Here is a 19,102-nt window from a genome sequence, read left to right as displayed (position 1 = left end):
ATGGATATGTCAAGTATCCCCACATCAATAGAAATTCCCTGAGTAAGGAAGGGTAGAATACTTCAATAAATCTGGTACAAACCTAATGAGTTCTCAGCTCGCTGAAACGATTGCCTTCTTCTGGTGATATAGGATGTGACGGACGGGGCGCTAGATATTGGACTCTCTGGTCTACGTTCTATCGATCCTTTCCTCGCATAAACAAATGTTTCAGAGTCCTCATCTCTTTGCCCAAGCATCCTCTGGAAATCAGGATCAGACTTTCGAGACGGAAATTTCATCGTCGCAACATCAACGGGCGGGGATGAGGAACGTTCATCGTGACTGCGGGAGTGGATTTTGGCAAAACCTCTCTGGTACGAGGCTCCAACGGACGACTGCCGCGGCCGGCTGAAGGATGCGCCACGGGAGATCTGAGCGTCAAGTAGTGATTCGCTCGCCGAACTGACTGACTCGCTACTGCTGCTGGATACACTGTTGAGTCTGAGCATTGCGATGGGTCCAACAGGCTTCACCAAGTCCCCGTGATGGAACGGAACAGGAATGTCACTCTGAATGTCTCTACTAGTTGAGCGGTTGCGGGACCTTTTCCCTGTATTGGGCAAATCCTCCAGCATGCCTTGCAAAGTGCTTGCTGGCAGAAGATCATCAAACGGTGCGGGGAGGTTATCAGAGCGCTCCATGGAAGGTTGAACTGACAGGCTTCTGGTTTTGCCCGTCTTGCTGGCTGCAGGTTTGGAGTTCTCACTCTCGTGATATTTCATGAGTAAATAATCCTCGTTAAGTGGCAAGCTCATCGACCGTGCATGTGCGGAATTACTAGCAAACGTTGGTGTCTGCTTTTCAGCTTTCTCCAGTTTTGTCTCCAAAGCAGGTACATGCACGTGACTCCTATTGAGGTTTTCCCCATCCGTTGGACCCTGTTGGTTTGACCGTTTGCCATTCTTGGGCGGGGGTAGATTAACATATTCATGCTCTTCCCGCTCACTGTCCCCACTCTGGGATTTCTTGCCACCTTGACAGATTGCACAGGCCTCGTGAAGGTCCCCTATGTGAGGTGCGTTCCCGTTTGAGGAATCCTCGGCCTCTCGCAGGTGATTAAAGGAGGCCATGACCTCGTAGTTCTGCTCCCGAATGGGAGTGGTCTTCTTGGGGGACCGGAGACCGTCGCAGGTGTTGAAGATGGTCTCAACACTGCTGCCACTGCTGCTACCGCTACTGCCCCCTCCAACCCCCCAGGACTGGTCCATCTCAATCATCTCGATAAAGCGTCCGCCGAGTGCCTGGTTGCGTTGCAGCTGGTTCCTGCGATTAGAACAGTGTTCCAGCATCGCGGGACTCCTGACTTGCGTTGGGTTTGTACCTGATGGGTAGGGGTACGTGCCTCCGGGGCTATTACCACCTGACTGATGGTCATTGTTTCTGCTCGATGCCAGCAGGCAACGCATCTCTTCTGAGAAGTCTCTCCTCCTTGGGGCCAGCTCCTCATGAATGGACACTGCCAATGGAAAATTATGTATAATTAAAAACCTCCTGACGATGACTAGAGCAGGCTCGTCAAAATGTTGAGACCAAAGACAAGTTATTTTAGAACTTAAAGCAGGACTGTTCTTATTAGAACAAAAATGACTTAGCGAAAGATGATAATAAGCAGGACAAGTTCTTTTCAGAACTAACTATCTTCTAAGCAGTAGTTATTACCACATGGTGTTACCGCAAACCGAAACGATACCGATACTCCACCATGCAAAGCCTCAAATCTTATAATTTAAAACCTCTTGATTAACAGTGATCTTTCCAGCATAGTCTGAGTAAATATGGACAAGTTTTTAATCCATGAATGGGTTGTTAGAACACAGCCTCAATCGATTATGTCACTTGTATTACGTTGTACGTGAGGTTGTGGTATAGATGTACCAGGGTGCTTGCCAATTAATGAGTCGAGTTATGCCTTTGATTTGTGTTTACGCACAGTGGCATTATACAAGCGCTACAGTGCACTGTTAACTACTTACCCGTGCTGGATACATGAGACCACCTGTTGGAGGAAGGGCTGCAGGTGGCAGCATCGAAGTGGGATTTAAGAGATTCCGCATGCTGCGTGATCACGACAAATGCACCCCCATCTGTTGATGACACAGGTAAAAAAATATTGGTTATTATATTAGTACGTCAGAAAAAATTACCGGGGAACAATGATTAAAATTTTTGTTAGCAGTGCAGTAGGAAAACAGAAGTCAACTGATTTCAAAATCTTGTGACAGTGTGTGGTAAGTGTCTCAATTTATAGATTTAATGAGATTTGTTCTAAGGGGGGGGGGGGGGGGGGAGCTCTATTCCTGGGTCACCTTTAATGAGCCCTAGGTATGTACAGAATACCCTTGTTCAACAGAGGGTTGTAAATTAAGTCCATCCAAATCCTTACAAGTGTATCACAAGACAGACTTGTGATTTGACGGTGGTGGACTTGTGTTTTGACTTGTGATTGGACTGTGGTTCAAAAAGACAAAAGATTCAAGTCTCACCTTTACTGGTTGACCTGACTTCGAAGGCGAATCCCTCCTCGATGATTCCATATCGGGAGAGGTTTGCCAGACTCCAGCTGCCTATCAGCCGAGAGGGCACCTCGTCAGTAATGGCAAAGTGGTTGTCATGGAAATAGAGGAGGCCTGGGCCGGGCCGGAGACGACCGCCATTGGGCACCTCCACCGTGCATTTGAATTTAGTGGCTGCTGCAGGAGGAAATGTTTCATACATTATAAGTTTATTTTAAAATTATAAAGCTCTTCCAAGGACCCACTTTACACAAAGTTGTCATGGGTCGGAACACATCACAGTTGAAATTTAGTTGTGTATTTCCTTAAGTGTGCAGACCAGTGCGCATACAGTGTGTCTTTCATGGGCTTCACACAGCGCAATCTACATGTATAATCACTACAGTGAGTCCGTAAGGTCGTTCCAAATAATCCTAGAGCATTTTGCAGTGAAAACATGAAGGTACCTGTATTAACGGAGGGTTATAATGAGCAATGTATAGGTACAAAATAATTGCCAGAAACAATATTTATACTACCGTTATATTTATAGTTGTACCAGAAAAACAGGAAATGTCAATTATAGTTGAAAATCTATGAGTACAGCTGAGATACTAACCATTTCCTAGCGTCACATACGTCTTCTCAAACCACGTCAAGAGGTCCTTGTGGCAAGCAAATGAGAGCAAGACGATCTGATCCAGGCAGATGATGGTCAACACGAAGGGGTTCTTGGGATGTCGGACGCAGGATTCCACCCCGCAGAAGTTCTGCGCCGAGAGCACAATCTGCTCTCGTCGGATCTCTTTGCCCGACAGCAGCTGGTCCTGACCCTTGTAGAATTTCAGGACAATTTGATCTGGAGTTGGAAAATCGGGAAAATGAGGAACATGAGAGTGCTTTAGAGTAAGACTTCAAAAAATTGAAACACTGATGCTGTGGCACAGATACTTTTTGTCCAGTCACAAACAAGCTGTAGCTGTCTGCCTGCCAATCTCCATTTTTGGGGTTGCCGTTAACAAGGGTACATGTAGAAGCAAGTTTTGGTTCATGAGAGTCCAAACGAACCATGAACTACAGGAAGACAGACTAAGACATAAAGATGTGCAACAAGCTACAGTGAAGCATACAATGTAGATTATCTTTAACCATAACGTTCCATGCTCAATTAAAAAGATTCTTGATAATTCAAATGAACACTTGAGGGTTAGGGTTAACTGTATATCTATAACTTGTATAACTAACGTAATTACAATACCGCGATCTATGGAAATTAAATTAATCCATACTTCTAATTTTTTTTTTTTTCAATGGACAAGCAAAATGACTGCTGGTGGCAACTATAGTCACAAGCACTCAAAAAACCTGTACATATTCTGTCCCATCATTTCTCAAACAAGCCTTTCTTCAAATTTCTCAACCTCATACTATAATGCAAATATTTCACCCCCCCCCCCCCCCCCCCCGCCCATGTGACACATACATGTACAACTACACTGTAATTACTGGATGAATCTTCTTTCTTCACACATCGAGCCACCTGTTGAGTCCAAGACTTAAGCTGAAGTTTGCCCTTTTTCCCCCCTGAATCCCACATTTCTTAATTCTCCTTTTGGCAAGATTACCCCCTTTCTATTTCATTCAGGGCATCCTCTCTTGTTGATGAGCAGAGGGATGGAAAATCCCTGCTCCAAGTCTGGACAACAAGAGTGGCTGTTGACAAAGGATTCTGAGATGTTGGTGGGGCAATCTTAAGCTCTCAAAGGGTATGTGTGGGCGCCAATGCACGATGGAGACTTTAGCAATGTCTCGTGTTATGATTCACCCAGCTTAAAGTAGTCAACATTATTTTCTTACATGCCCAAGCCTTGGGTCAAAAGAAGTTTTTGCCTTATCAGAGCTGCCAACATTAGCATCTTGCAATCAGGGAGATTTGGTACAACAATCAGGGAGATATTTAGAATTACATTCAATATAATATTAATAAGGAAAAAGGTTCCATAATCAGGAAGATTTTTTAAATTGTTCATCAGAACATGGAAAAATTAGGTTTTTTTCGGGGATCTTTCTGCAGAATCAGGGAGAGTTGGCAGCTCTGCCTTATAAACCCCAATGCTCTCAGATCCTTTAAATTCCACAAGGAGGGTTTTGACAGATTTTGCAGGATTGAGGACGGTACGGTAGAACCCAAACAAATACATGTACATACAGCTGAGCTTCATGCCAACTAAACTGACAATTACAGAGACTTTGTTGTTTAGTTTCTTCACAGTGGTAGATTTTGGAGGATTTAGAAAAGTTCTAACGTTAGGAACTTGAAGGCCTTTTTTATAAGCATAAAATGTGATGTCTGTTACTAAATCACGGTTTAACCATGATTTGAGTAATAACCCAAACTCCCTACTTAGTTTTACTAAGTAGAAGACCATGTCCATCAAAATCCATCGCTCACTCTGCTTCACATAATGCTTCAGGAACAAATCCATTGAAATCCACCACTGGTGCTGGTGGATTGTGATGGACTTTGTACACATGGCTTATCTGCCAAAATCCCCCAAAATGAGAGGATGGATTTGGATGGAGTTGGTACATGTAAGGATAGGGTTAATTCAAATTTTTCTTTCAAATGCACCGTATTGTTTCCTTCAAATCAAATATATTACAACTTTGTGTGATTTGCAGCAATTTAACTTTCTCTAGCCCTAACTGTATTGATTCAATAGTACAACTTGTATTTTTGGGGTTGCCACAATACATACAACTTGTATTTTTGGGGTTCCTGACGATGACTAGAGCAGGCTAGTCGAAACGTTGAGACCAAAGACAAGTTCGTTTAGAACTTACAGCAGGACTGTTCTTATCAGAACAAAAAACTACTTAGCGAAGTTGATAATAAGCAGGACAAGTTCTTTTCAGAACTAAATATCTTCTAAGCAGTAGTTATTACCACATGGTGTTTCCGCAAACCGAAACGATACCGATGCTCCACCATGCAAAGCCTCAAATCTTATGCCACACATTTTGTCATGAGCATGCCGCTTAATCCCACACATTATTCGTGGCAAGGATTTTACACTTCACATATTGGAGAATTTTGTCGACGTGTTTTAATTAGACATCAACATGCAAACAGACCAAACCGTATAATTTCTAAACAAATCGCCATCTGGTTAGTTACTAATAATTAAACTTCCAGTTCCAGTCACCAAACTGCACATACGTAGGCCTACGTGTGCATTTACATGTAGTACACATATTTGTTGGCTAACATCACGACTTTCCGGGAACGCGGTATTGTTCGATTAATCAATACAGCTATGGCAGAGTTAATATCTACGACCCTGTCTACATATGTTCATTTGTATGTATCTACAAAAACTGATCAACAAATCAATCAAATACTAATTCTTTTTTTTTTTGACCGAGAAACATGTTATGACGAGCACGTGTTTTTTCTGGACAAGTTTTGGCGCTAAGATTATATTTGCTGTATTGATTTGCATGGAAAGGATGGAAATATTTCACACTCGATTGTGAGTTTCTGGGCATCATGTGAGCAGGGATTTATCTTATCTCATGATTTTTGTTTCGAATTCACCTTCAGATGAAGGGTTACTGAAGCAACTCATGAAAACTCACACAACAACATTCGGGGCTGTATTTCACAAACCTCACTGTGTTTGAGTATCACAGAGCACTGCACCTTAATATTTTGGCTAACAGTGCAAAATCCCACCTTTTTTTCCCAAACGCTTTTCAATAAAGCTCCACACAAGAGGCGGCTATAAAAAGAAAGAAAAAATCTATACAAAGCAGGTAGGAAGCAGAAGCTTAGAATAAACACTTCAACTGTACATTTTACTAACACTCTTTTGCGTTTCTACCCTAGGGCCAGAAATGTCGCTGGCTGAAAGGACTATTCAAGTAGAAAGTTCCTACACATCACACAAAGAATAAAAAAAAACCAGCATGGGAATGGAAGCTCCCATTTCTCACTTCAAACTCTGCGATGTTTTGTGTGCCACAAGATATTTGATTGTACACACTGCAAATTACACCACTTGCTGCTATTTCTTTACCAAGCTGAATTTGACGTATAAAATTAACATTTTATACCATTTCTTGTTCTTACGCGGTTCAAAATGTACAGAAATATCAGCATTTGCCGTGGGGTGTGGTGAGAAACAACCGCAGGTATTGTGGTGGCCAATTTGTTTCTGCAGGACTATTGATCAAGTGCCTTTAGCAAGTGAGTGGTGGTGGAGATGGTGTTGTTTGCGGTGATCCAAACAAAAAGTTGAAAGTGCTACGGCCCGTCAACCCGCTCCGGCCAATGCAGATGCAAATGAGGCTGGCTTTTGTTGGCGCGTTCCAACAGGATTAAACTCCAGGATGTCTTATAAGAATGGAATGCAGAACCAACTTCTATCCGTACATGTACATGTACCGGTATTCACCGTTATTGGGTGGTGGTTGGGGGAGGGGCAGAAGGGGTTCCATAAATAGATTTCTGAAGTCAGACATTTCTCTTAATAACATACTGTGATTATTTAATGGTACAGTACACACACGAGAACCAATAATCCATCATTACAGGAAAAAAATTGTATGGGTTCGAAAGTCAGACAATTAAATATAACTTACATAAATTTGTCACCATGATCACTCAGTTACTTTATATAGTTTCAAGTCTTTTAAAGTTTCAATGCAAAAGGAGGAAGGAATGTAAATGCAAAACTGATTGAAACTAAAATGAAAACGAACAAGCTTTGAGTTGCCTAATATAAGTTGCGTTTTATTTCCTTTCTTTTTCACAGAGTGAAAAATATTGGTGATTTTTTTTTACACTTCTGTCAGTGTTTATATATTCTACATATTAATTAAAACAGACACAGAACCAGTCCTACACAAGATGGCTAACATTTAAGTCCAGACTGAGAAATACCCAACTGGGAGGAAACAAGTAAATTGTGAAATTTCTGGAATGCCAAGAGAGCAACAGATAATACAAAAGTTCATGAATAATGAAGGGGGCGACACCAGAGTGTCTTCCTTCGGCCTGAGGCCATGCTGGACCTACTTCCCCAATCGATGTCTGTCTTTAAGAAGAGGGAAAGAGATGTTTTGCATGCTGTGCCAAAAAGGCGCGCCATTGTCCCCTGGTTATTAAATATTAATGCAATCATGTACGCAGCGAGTGGACTGGGTAATTCCATCAAGTACTGGGACATGGTGTTGTGTGGCTGTGTTTACCAAAGATTTGTTGAGGATTAAAAACTTGGGTGTCTGTACACATGTATATACCGGTACATGTAGGATTATTCACAATGGATGAAACTTTGGGGCATGTGGCCTACATTGTAATGTGGATTTTGTTGTATTACCTAATCTCACTCACTCCCAAATTCACTTGTAAGCAATATGTTATGTACATGATTTTATCTTGCAGTAAGGATTCACTTTGAGATTCAAGCAATCCAGTACCAGTAATCACCTTGGGGTTTCAAGCAATACCAGTCTGTCTGTTTGTTTGTTTGCTTGGTTGTTTGGCCATTTGGTTTTTATCAGGTGACACACTTTCAGCATCTATATCATTTCTTACCAGACGTGTAACTCGGAGTAACCAAAAAGAGGAAAATCTAAGCTTCACAAGACTTTATATAGTGTTTTTCAATTTTTAATGGCATTAATTGTGATGTGAAAAACGAGGAAATAAGCTGATCGGAGGAAAAGTTGCATGCTGGTCGAAAGTCCCTGCATTTTTTCATTGGAATGTTTCCTGAAAGCACACTGCAGCTTAGGTGTAACACAGTAGCCAGTATTTGTTGCACAATGCAGTGGAGTTGCATGCTGAGCTTATAAACATGACTTGGTGTAACACAGTAGCAGTTCAGTCACAGTCATCCCCCAAGGGACAAAGTAATTGTAGCAATTAAAGATAACAGGCCCCTCCGGACAGTCAAAAAACAGCCTGGCTGGAAGACAATGTCCATGCACTGTGTGGTACTTTGTGGACATGAAAAGGCAACACATCTGATCATTAGATTGCCAAGTAGTCATTTTTTTGTGATGGTAGGTTATTGTACACTTGTACAATACAAATTGCTACAGAAATACAACCCATGTACTTATTTGTTTAATTGATTTTGATGATATTTAAATACCCTGGCTTTCATCATTCCAATAACACAGTATCAAGTGGCTCAATTTACTGTCAGTTCAGATATGGGTGGAATACCATGGAGTTGCGAAGTACCATCAACGAACATTGTATGAAGCAAATTCAGTATCAAATGAAATAAGCATTTCTTCCTTCCTGCAGTGCCACATATTCTACAATTTGTGTCTTGTTTATCGAACTAAAATATCTCCGGGTGTTAATTCCTGTTTCCATTCTTTTCTTTTATTTTAGGGGCCCTGAGCTCTGCGCTCTGTTCCTTTTGTCACTGTCCTAGCTAACATTCATTCAGAATTCCTGTTTCCGGCAAAGCTTCAAAGCTGAACGGCCAAAACGTGCCACCACTGAAAAATTTATGCCCCCGACGGCGCTCGAAATGAAAAATGATCCTCATCGCAACACGCTCGTCTCCTCCCTTTTGTAAACACCTGAGTGGAGAGATGATTCACTCCCGTCCTGGCGAAGCCTCGCCGAAGACCGACAACGCAGACCCACAACAACAACCTCCCCTTCTCTCCAAAACACCAAAAAATGAATAAATCTCCTCCCCGACTCGCCAGCCGACACGCTGCATCGCTGCACAGTGTGCTGCCGTCGGAAATTGAAGATTGTTGTTGATTATGCGCCTGCCGTGAATCTGACTCATCCAGGGTTCTAGCGACGGAACGACCCCCCCCCCCCCCCCTTCCCTTTCGACAAGAGTACTGACCTACTCTGGAGAAGCCTGGATTGCCAATGCCTTACAGACAGCTGCACTTGAAACTTGGGGTAAACAACAATTTCATAACATCCATCACTTAGAAAATAACAGAAATAAATGAGAAACAAAAGGAACTGATGTCTATACATACTCATGGCAAATAGTATTAGCAATTTCCAAGTACGAAGCATATTTCCTAAGCTTAAATTGGATACCAGCCAAACTGATATGTGAGGTGCATTTGTTTTAACTGGTTTTCTGTTGATTGTCGCTAAGCACATTAACAGACTAATGCGCACTTGGGCAAATAAACATGTGTTCCCCTCCAATACCATATTGCACTGTCCAGCCGTGCGGTCATACATGCGTGTAGGTTTGTCCAAACCTACCAATTCTATTAAAAAGGCCTGAGGTGACGTTGAGAGAGGAAAAAATGATTTGGTGGATCATGTTTTTCTTCCGTCAATTCCCGAGGATAAACAACTGATGAAGTCTTTATTCACTCTCATCATTTCAAGGGGGGGGGGGGATCAAACCATCCAAGTCAACAATCAGCAACAACACAACCAATGTCAAAACAACCATAATGTTTTTCTTCCCTGGTGTCTGCTGGAAAGTAATCACTTCGTCCAGCCGTCAATTTATTTCTAATTTATTTGCAATTTCCTTTGGCCAAGGTCTTTTGTTTTAATTGAGCTTCACAACAGGGTACCGCTAGGGTGATTTACGCAGTCAATCTCATGGGTCTCTGAGCATAAAATAACGATAAACATATTGTACATGTATACTGGCACAATTCTATAGTGACTATTTTCTAGAGGCCAAAAATAATTGGTTGAATTAACGTAACTATCAATTTTTTTCCTGGCCTAATTGTTAGCAGACTTTGAACCTTTTGAAAAAGTGTAGGAGGACAAAATTGTTGTTTTTATAAAAGGTTTTTGAGGACGATAAAAAGTATATTTGAGGAGGGACTGAAAATTTGGATATTTAGAAACTTAGATAGAGGAAACTTTGCTCTAAATAACTCTTTGAGGTCATTATTCCTCCACCTACATATAACGAGGCAAAATTTAGGAAGGGTCTAAGGATATATACACAGTGCTGCTTTATGTTTCAGTTCCAGGTTCGGAAACGTACAATCTAAAAATGACAATTGGGAATGCTTCATGATTCTTATTTGAAAATTCTTTTATTATTCATATACAATTCACCATAAAAATGCCGGTTTATTTTTAGAAGTGCAAAGGTTCAGACTTCAAATGACCATCACATACTGCACAGGTACCTGCATATTGTATTCCAAAAATAACTTCTCTGGGTTTCCAAATTTGGACTGAAATATTTCTTTTGCTATCCGAGGGTAACAAATGAGAGAAAAAGTTTGTTACCCTGGTGAAAAACATTGCTTTCAAGAATAAAATCAAGTCTTTCTAATCTTTCTTGAAACTGTTCCCACATTTGTCAAAAATTTTACTTGATTTTAGTCTGAACCTTCCTAACAGAGTGCCATTGCACATGGAGAAAACAAAATAGCCAGAACTGTCAGGTATGAGCAGCAATCAGATTTTGACTAACAAGGGCAAATTTGTGAAAAACAAGACAAATGCTTCCGCTCTGCTAACAATGACTGGAATCACATCGGATATCTTGAGTGTGTCTGCATTGTCGACGCTCCTGCTAATGTAATTACCGTAGTTCTACTGTGATTGGCTGAGGTTTGTGTCTCACACTCCATCGCGCCCTGGCCGCAACAACAAGACACTCAGCAGCTAATGAATTAATGAATAATCTATTCAGGAGCAATCCTTGGTTAACAACCCCTCCGGCAATTTTTTTTTTTTCTGTCTGTCTGAGACAACCTTGGATTTGCTGCACAAAAAGCCCATTCCACCGTATGAAAAAATAATATGAGAATATACATTTTTTAATCTTGAAGAGAATCTTGGGTGATTTTGGTTTTTCTTCTGAAGGAATCTTATCAACATTTGATGGGCATTCTTCTTTGACAGGGGAGCAGTTCTTTCGCAGAGATGATGCCGGTTTTGAAAATCTTGTGGTGCTACATATGGCGTGCCATAGCCTCATACATGTACAGTCGACTCTCGTTAGTACAAACTCTGTTAATACAAAATTCTGGTTATAACAAACATAAAGCCTTAGTCCCGACTGTGCATTTATGTGCACAATGAATGGGACTGATGTTCCTCTTCATACACAATTCTGATATAACAAACAATTTGGCTAGGTCCGAACGAGTTTGTATTAACAAGACTCAACTGTACATGTAGTCTGAACATGGAGCTATATGATCTGAAGAATTAACTCAAGATGTGTGGGTAATTGTTCAGACTGTGGGCTTGAGTCCAGTCCATGAGTTTGGTGCAATGAGTCCTTGGGCAAGGCGCTTTATCATAATATCTGTATTCCTTATCTTCCAGGTATAAAATGAGTGAGATTGTCATATGCCTAGGCAGCATAGATGGTTTTAAACCAGGCCCTAGTAGTTCTCAGGACTACCCTGTTAAATCCAGCAGAGCCTGACGGTTACTCATATGAGTTTCCTGCTCATTCCAAGCTGCACAAATTACCAAATTCTCCCTCCTCCCCCCCCCCCCCCATTTTGGCATTTTATGGCCCTCCCCTTCCCAAACCAGGCTTTAACAAATAAATAAATACTGAAAGGTTTGCGAAAAACACCATGTTCAAATAATTTCTCAACTAAGACTTTATACCTCTGGTTCTTTTCAGAACCATTCTCTTAGTTGAGAAATTATTCGCACATGGTGTCTCCGCAAACCTTTCATTTAGTATCTCCACCATGCAAAGCCTCAAATCTTACTTACAAATAAATAAGCGATAAATGTAAATTTCTTTGCCCACTAAGTGTAATTACGTAACACATTGTTTACATCTAGACCAATTAAGCACTTGCCATTTCCAAATTACGGGTTAAAGTAATGCCACAAAAGATCAAATTGAATTCTTAGATACAAAAAAACACAAAAAAATATCCATGCAATTTTGAGATATCATCCCTGACCAATTTGTGCTTTCAATTCCAAATTTGCCGGGGGCAATTTTGCAACTTTTCCTCTCTCCAAAAAAAAAAGAAGAAAAAAAGGAAAAGCACAGAGTACACAAAGGAAAAGGACACAAACGAAATGTCAACGATCACCACAGACTAATGATCCGGATGATATTTAGACTTCCTAGAAGATGGACTATTTTTACGAGGTCTATGTCAATAGGTCCGATCATGCCATGTGCATGTGTGCGTTCTGCATACGCAGGACAGGCTTCATATGCTGGCTTAAGAGTAAATAATACATAGCATATCGCTGGCTCCGTATATTGCAATTCATAACAGCAGCCAGACACCGACGCGGCACAAAGCGGGAAATAAAAATTACACCATGTGTACAAATGGCTTTGTACAATGCTGTGCAACCTGCAATAAAATGTGGCATCAGTACAAATGACTGTTTTGTATAGATGGAATAAATTTGGTGGATTTGTTGGAATTGTCAAACAAGACTTGCATATTATGTGATAACTTGCAAATTTAGATCAGTTGGCATAAATTTTGTTAAATTTATACGTTGTTTTGATTTTTGCTTTGAAAAGGTTGAATCTGATCTGCAAAGAGGGTTTTGGGTATGTAGACTCTTTTTCTTTCTTTTTTTGGCCTCAGACAAACACTCGACACCAAAGTTGTGCAGCATAATGGATCTTTCTTTCCAAAAGCTTTTCCGTCTATAAATCAATGATGCTCGCGGAATTATGGACGTAAAATATCACTTGCCATCGGCAAATTTGACAAACGGAAGCTGTTTTTCTGTTTTGTTTTGTAATGTCTCCTGAATATATTATGACAAAAGAAAAATAACACCCATTCCACTCTGGCTGATAAGAAGTTGAAGCAGCCGCGTAAACATCATGATTCCCCCACCCCACCCCCCCACCCCCCTCCCAGATGCAATTCAAAATACCTCTTACATGTACCGGTACCTCGTCTAATATTGTCACTCAAGTCTCGTTGGGTTGAATAACCAGCGGGAATAGGCAATTAAGAAGAGTGCACTGCCTCAGCTGAACATCCAAGAAAGATCAGCAGTGTACTTCTCCTCTAGAAAAGCCATTTTACTTAATATCTTTTATCTGCTCACAATTATGGGAGGGGTAAATTCTTCCTTCTCCCCCCCCCCCCCCCCCCTCGTCCCCCTCCCCCAGTAGTGCAACGACAGAGTTTATTGAAATTCAGAATGTCTGCAAACAATATTTATGCCTAGCATTTGTTTAAGTCAAATTGAACAAAGAATTTCGCAATTACACTGAATGTAAATTGACAATAAGGTGCAGTCAATGAAAATGTTCACATTTTACACCTGATTGGGTTTAAAAATGGTAATGTGCATGTCTTTTTTTTTGTAAAAGTAGTGGTAACCTTTTCAACAAATCAGTAAAAAGCATATAGAATCCATGACAGAGATATCACCCCAAAAATATATGGGCAAGAGATACTGAGACACCCCCCCCCCCACCCCTAAAATCCTTGGTTCTTTTAGAGTTAAGGAGACAACCTTTAAATTTATGAGCCATTGAACTTTTATGAAAGAATTTGTGAAAAGCTGTATTCAATGACATTGTCCCTTTAAAGTGAGCCCGGAATCTATGGTGTCCATCATTATTGTGGTATGAACTCGGCGTAGCGAGCTTTTATCTAAATTGAAAAATCGGCAGAAGGGATCTTTGCAGAGTACCAGGGAATCCGACTTCTAGAAACAACCTTCACTTTTCATACCCATAAAACAGTGCCTAGTCTCTCGCATTTTTTTTCTGGGAATACCGTATGAAAGACCAGTGAACCGATAAGCGAACGTGACGGGTGAAATCACCGATGCGTTCAGGTCTGACCGCAGCAATGGGAATTGGGTTGTTTTCTTTCCTGCCTATTTCATAATTTAAAACTGTCCTTGGGTGTTTGTGAATGCCTCTGAAAATAACTTCCAATACTTGTTGATAATGGTCTACATGTTCTGTGTTTTATGCATGCCGGTTTAATTAAGTCAGTCAGAGGGAAGGTCCCTCAGCATGTAACTATGTACTGTACATTAGTTTCCTATAAAAAAAAAAACCTTTGGGTTCACAAATATGCTATATTTCTTTTCTCTTTGTTTTTACTGTATGTGCAAAGTGCATGGGTGCAACGTTGAACATACTGAAAATACACGAGTAGCATTGACATTTTGCTTCAACAGACCTTAACCCATCAAACCCAAACGGCATGTTTTGTTGGAATCTGTCAGGATGGGTACAGTACCCCTAAACTAACAGTCTTTTACATTGGGTTGGCACACCAGATTCAAAGTCAGAAATACGTGCGTGCAGTTTCCCATATGGTGTTGGAATTTGCCAGGATGGGTATGGTCCCTGGTAAATCATGCTAGGTTCAAAGTGAAACTTGCAACCCCCCCCCCCCCCTTTCTCCCTCGGCATAAAGCATGCCATCTTCATTTCAAAGCTCAGCTTGTGTTCAGAAAAAAAGGAAATAAAACACATCCAGCCGAGGATATAGACTTACAGCCTCTGAAATAAACATGTTTGCCAGGGACTTCATGTAGCGAAGGCAATGTGGCGGCTCGCTTGAGCGGGTTTGAATGTGACGATTTGGCACCGGCCCGGGGGTTCAGTAACCGACTCCAGACATTAGGCTGCGGTGTTCCATTCCATGCCAGAGACTTTACAAGACCACAACAGTGTCCATGGAAATAATATTTTTGAGCGGCGGAGCGCGGAGTGACTCGCGGATAAAGAAGTTCAAGGCTCAGAGGCCCTAATCGGATTTTGATGCGAGGCAAGAACGAGCGGGCGAGCAGGCGAGAGAGCCTAGAACATAAACAACTTGTTTGTGACAATTTGATGGGTGTTGGGAGGTGACAGGATGGCATGCATAATGCATACACAATCTCACCTTTATGGCTGGACTTTATAGCTTAAATATGATCACGCACAAACAACTCAAGGCAATACAGATGGGCAAATAACAACTACATTGTATATGTACTGGACAAAAATAAAATAATTAATCTATTGTGCTGTCACATGCAGTGTGTCATAATGAACAGTGTATCCCTTCACAAGGATGAAATCTTTCCTTCATTAGGTTAGAATGTAGTACAAGTACGACATTAGACTGAGCACATCTGTTTTGTTTGTGTTAATTTACTGTATGTGGTCCATGCTCTTATGTGCTTGTAAATGGTTGGAAAATGTCTGTCATGTGAATAAAGATGTACACGTATACAGCGGTACGTGTTAAGGCTGTTCATACTTCATGCGAATTTCGAATTTGACGTCAAAAAGCACTTGCTGCGAAATTCACCAGAGTTGAAATGTGTTCATCGGTTGTGAAAACGCAGCGCGAAAACTTGTCTTGATGTCACAAATTCGCGTTTGTGTTCGCGCCGAGTATGAACCGACCTTTAGTCTGTACGTAGGCCTACGTGATTGTAGAACTTTATAGACTGACTATAATTGAAATTATGGCATAAGCTTTCGTAGCTACAGGCAGCTACTTTATGAGATGCAACGAAGAGAGACAAGTCAGAGTTAATTGTCTGGGAGAATTAAGAGTTCAAACAAAGGCTGCCGGTGACTCATAGCTTTAATCCCGACATGTGAATGTAATTCATAAAAAGAAAAATATTTAGATTCAGAGTAGTGATTTTTTTTTTAGTGAATAAAATGTGTTAGTCTTAAATAGAAGGTTTGCAAAAAAAGCAACACTTATGAACTTCTAATTATTTTCTTGACTAGGGCCTGCACTTGTTTACCCTATAGTACATTTAAAATGTGCCATGTAAAATGACACACTGTACAATTTATTTGCAACAGCACCCAACACGGAATTCCAGTGATGCCCTCTCGTTTTACCACCGCGGTTCGTTCCAATTCTGTACCCAGTTGTCCGGATTATGAGATCCCACCCTATCCTGACAGCAATCTCCTGCTGAAAAACAAAGATTACGGCAGTCGGCAGGGATCATAAAGCGCGCTGGCCGAACAAACAACACTCTGGACGGCCATCGCCAATTGCTCCGTCTGTCCCTCATCAGGCAGAAACCGTTGGGAGATCAACAACATGATCCACCGCTGTATGAATAATCAATATGTGTTACACCATAGAATGGATTCAGAGGCAAAAACAACATCCCGCCGATACAGAAGATACGGACATTTCAGCGCAAATAAAATAACAGATTTGGCCGTTGGGTATACGAGGTCTGTTTTGTTTTAATCTGTCTTGTCTGTCATACATTTAAAATTGACCGGAGTGCTTGTTTTTGTACCAAAATTTTAAGTGCATCTGCCTGTACTAGAGTGTTGCAGCATGCAATAATGGCAATGTGTACATGTACACACTGTGGATTTGAGTAAAATTATGAAGTTAATCAAATTCAGTGCCAAAATTGCAATACTTGAAGCAGGTCAGCTACAAAATGTACATCTGTGATGTGATGTGTACCTACATCTAGATCATTACAGCAAAAAGTCAACATTGACCTTTTACAATTTTTATAAACGATAGCCTCCATATCCTTCAAATCCTCTGACAGGCTTGGGAGGATTTTGTAGAATTTAGAGAGGAGGATCCACGCAATACACATAAGTCCAATCCATAGAATTAGAGTTTATTTTATGGACTTCATGCTCACAAATATATCCCCTAAGCAGCTGTAAAGAGAGAGTTTAAGAAGACCACTGGGATGGGCATTTGAACGTATTACCGTCGGCGCCAAACAATCATGCAAAGACGCTCTGGGCAAACGCGGTGTGTCCACCCTACGGAGCCTTTGAAAGTGGTAAAAAAAAACTATCTACTGTCCCTTCATGGTGTCTATAGCATCCATGTAACACTGTTTTTTCCTCGGATATTTTCCTGTTACGACTTTGCCGTAACAGCGTGTTACAACTTTGTTGTTACACTTGATTTTTCCCATTGGGACAAGTACGTGTACGTTCATCTAGTGTTACAGTAATTGTATATTTAACCTTGCAATGTTGCCCAATTAGAAAACAAGGCCCTCATACTAATGGAATAGGATAATTACACATCACGGAAACTGTACATGATTTGAACAAAATAATTAATGGAGATTTGGAGGGGGGGGGGGGGATGTAACATACCGGTACGCATATTATTTCAATTTTAAAATGTTGGCCGAGGATCTGCCTGGTGAACCAGGTTTGCTCAACTCTCTCAAAAGAAGAAAGAATCCTGACCGGAGCAAATTTGCAAATTTATAAACCTGTCTTTACCTAACCATTATCAAACATAGATATCTGGGGCAAGGGTGAACGGACTAGAGTTGGGAAGAGACGACATATCCTGATAAAGCTTGAGCTATAAATAGCAAGCACCATCCAAAGGCAATATTTGCTCTTGCAGTTGCATTGTGAAAATTGTCAGGCCATGGAGCTAAAACTGACGAAACGGTCGTAAACAGACTTGTTGTTGTTTTGGCGGACACCAAACTGGCAGAGTTAATGGTTAACCAAATCGAAGCGGTATGGGACAAGGCAGTGAATAGTTCTGGGTGTGCACACAACCCCCCCCCCCCCCCTCTCTTAAAAAACTTATAGTCTACAGGCAGAAATGAGGCACAAACTGGTTCTGGAACTAATTTTGCATGTAACCCAAGCCCAACAATTTGCATCAATATTTCCCAATTGCTTTATCATTTATTTTCAACCAGAATTTGCAGGTCAATTACTTAAATTTCTGACTTGAAGTACATGTAAATAAATTCAAAAGTTCACAAACATGTAGCAGGTGTTTTGCAAAAACACTTGAGCACAAAACAGGACTGAATGTCCCAGCAGTTTTCATTAAACTTCAGCACTGCATGACAGATAAAATCCTGGGCTCAACCTGGCAATATTAAACACTTGTTGTTGCGCCGCTATTTCCCCCTCCCTCCCATCCCCCATCACGCCACAGCCAAATCCCGAGGACCCCGTCAAAAAAAAAGGCGCAGACATGAAGCGCAATCAACGGCAGCAGCCCCCCCACCCAAAAAAAAACCTGTATGGTGTGAGCCCGAGTAGCTGTTGAGAAAAATATTTGCATAACCCGTGCAGGGTACCTTTTATTTGTGTCGTACACATGTTTGTCAGGAGTTTATACGAGGCCGTCTAAGCAAAGTACAGCACGACAAACACATGGGTTATTCCATTCACCTATCAACAAAATAATCTTCACCCGCCCTGATTGGACAGTTTCGTTTTCGGTGCACACACACAGACACACACACACTATACGAGTGCCTGGGTTCTAGAGCTGGCTGGATTCCCATGAATGGAGCTTTTTTTTCCTGTATTTTTATCACTGGGGTGCTGTTTTCAGCCCAGCACAATGGATTCCGAGAGGCCTGGACTTTAGCACAAACATGCCCATTGTTGTTTGCCCGGCTGAACCGGACTGGAGAGCTGGTTGTTTTTTGGCAACAACAAGTTGAAGGAGAGGGGAGGGGAGGGGGAATTAACTGAGCACGATGGGTTGGTTTCTGTTTTGGGATCTGCACGAGAAACGGGGAGCCTCAGCCAGTTGCTCCATCTTGTGGAAAAGAAGAATGCAAAAATTGTGCTTTGTAGACCTGGAAAGTGACTTTTCAAAACAGTTCAAGG

At 41.3% G+C, this 19,102-nt stretch overlaps 1 protein-coding gene across 2 annotated transcripts in view; it reads right to left on the bottom strand.

The window, feature by feature from the left end:
- Window positions 1-19,102, bottom strand: part of LOC119732430 — a 30,948-nt gene that overhangs the window by 3,955 nt on the left and 7,891 nt on the right. Inside the window, exons 4-7 of one of the 2 annotated variants that reach the window (XM_038205943.1) lie at window positions 3,154-3,393; window positions 2,526-2,732; window positions 2,016-2,126; window positions 83-1,498 (exon numbers count right to left, since the gene is read on the bottom strand). In XM_038205943.1, the coding sequence (XP_038061871.1) occupies window positions 83-1,498; window positions 2,016-2,126; window positions 2,526-2,732; window positions 3,154-3,393 (1,974 nt within the window). The remainder of the gene's footprint in view (window positions 1-82; window positions 1,499-2,015; window positions 2,127-2,525; window positions 2,733-3,153; window positions 3,394-19,102) is intronic. The other variant, XM_038205945.1, reaches the window with a different exon arrangement.

The sequence above is a fragment of the Patiria miniata genome, unplaced genomic scaffold, assembly GCF_015706575.1.
Source record: "Patiria miniata isolate m_02_andy unplaced genomic scaffold, ASM1570657v1 HiC_scaffold_24, whole genome shotgun sequence".
Lineage (NCBI taxonomy): Eukaryota > Metazoa > Echinodermata > Asteroidea > Valvatida > Asterinidae > Patiria > Patiria miniata.
This window is presented reverse-complemented; position numbering and strand designations above follow the sequence as displayed.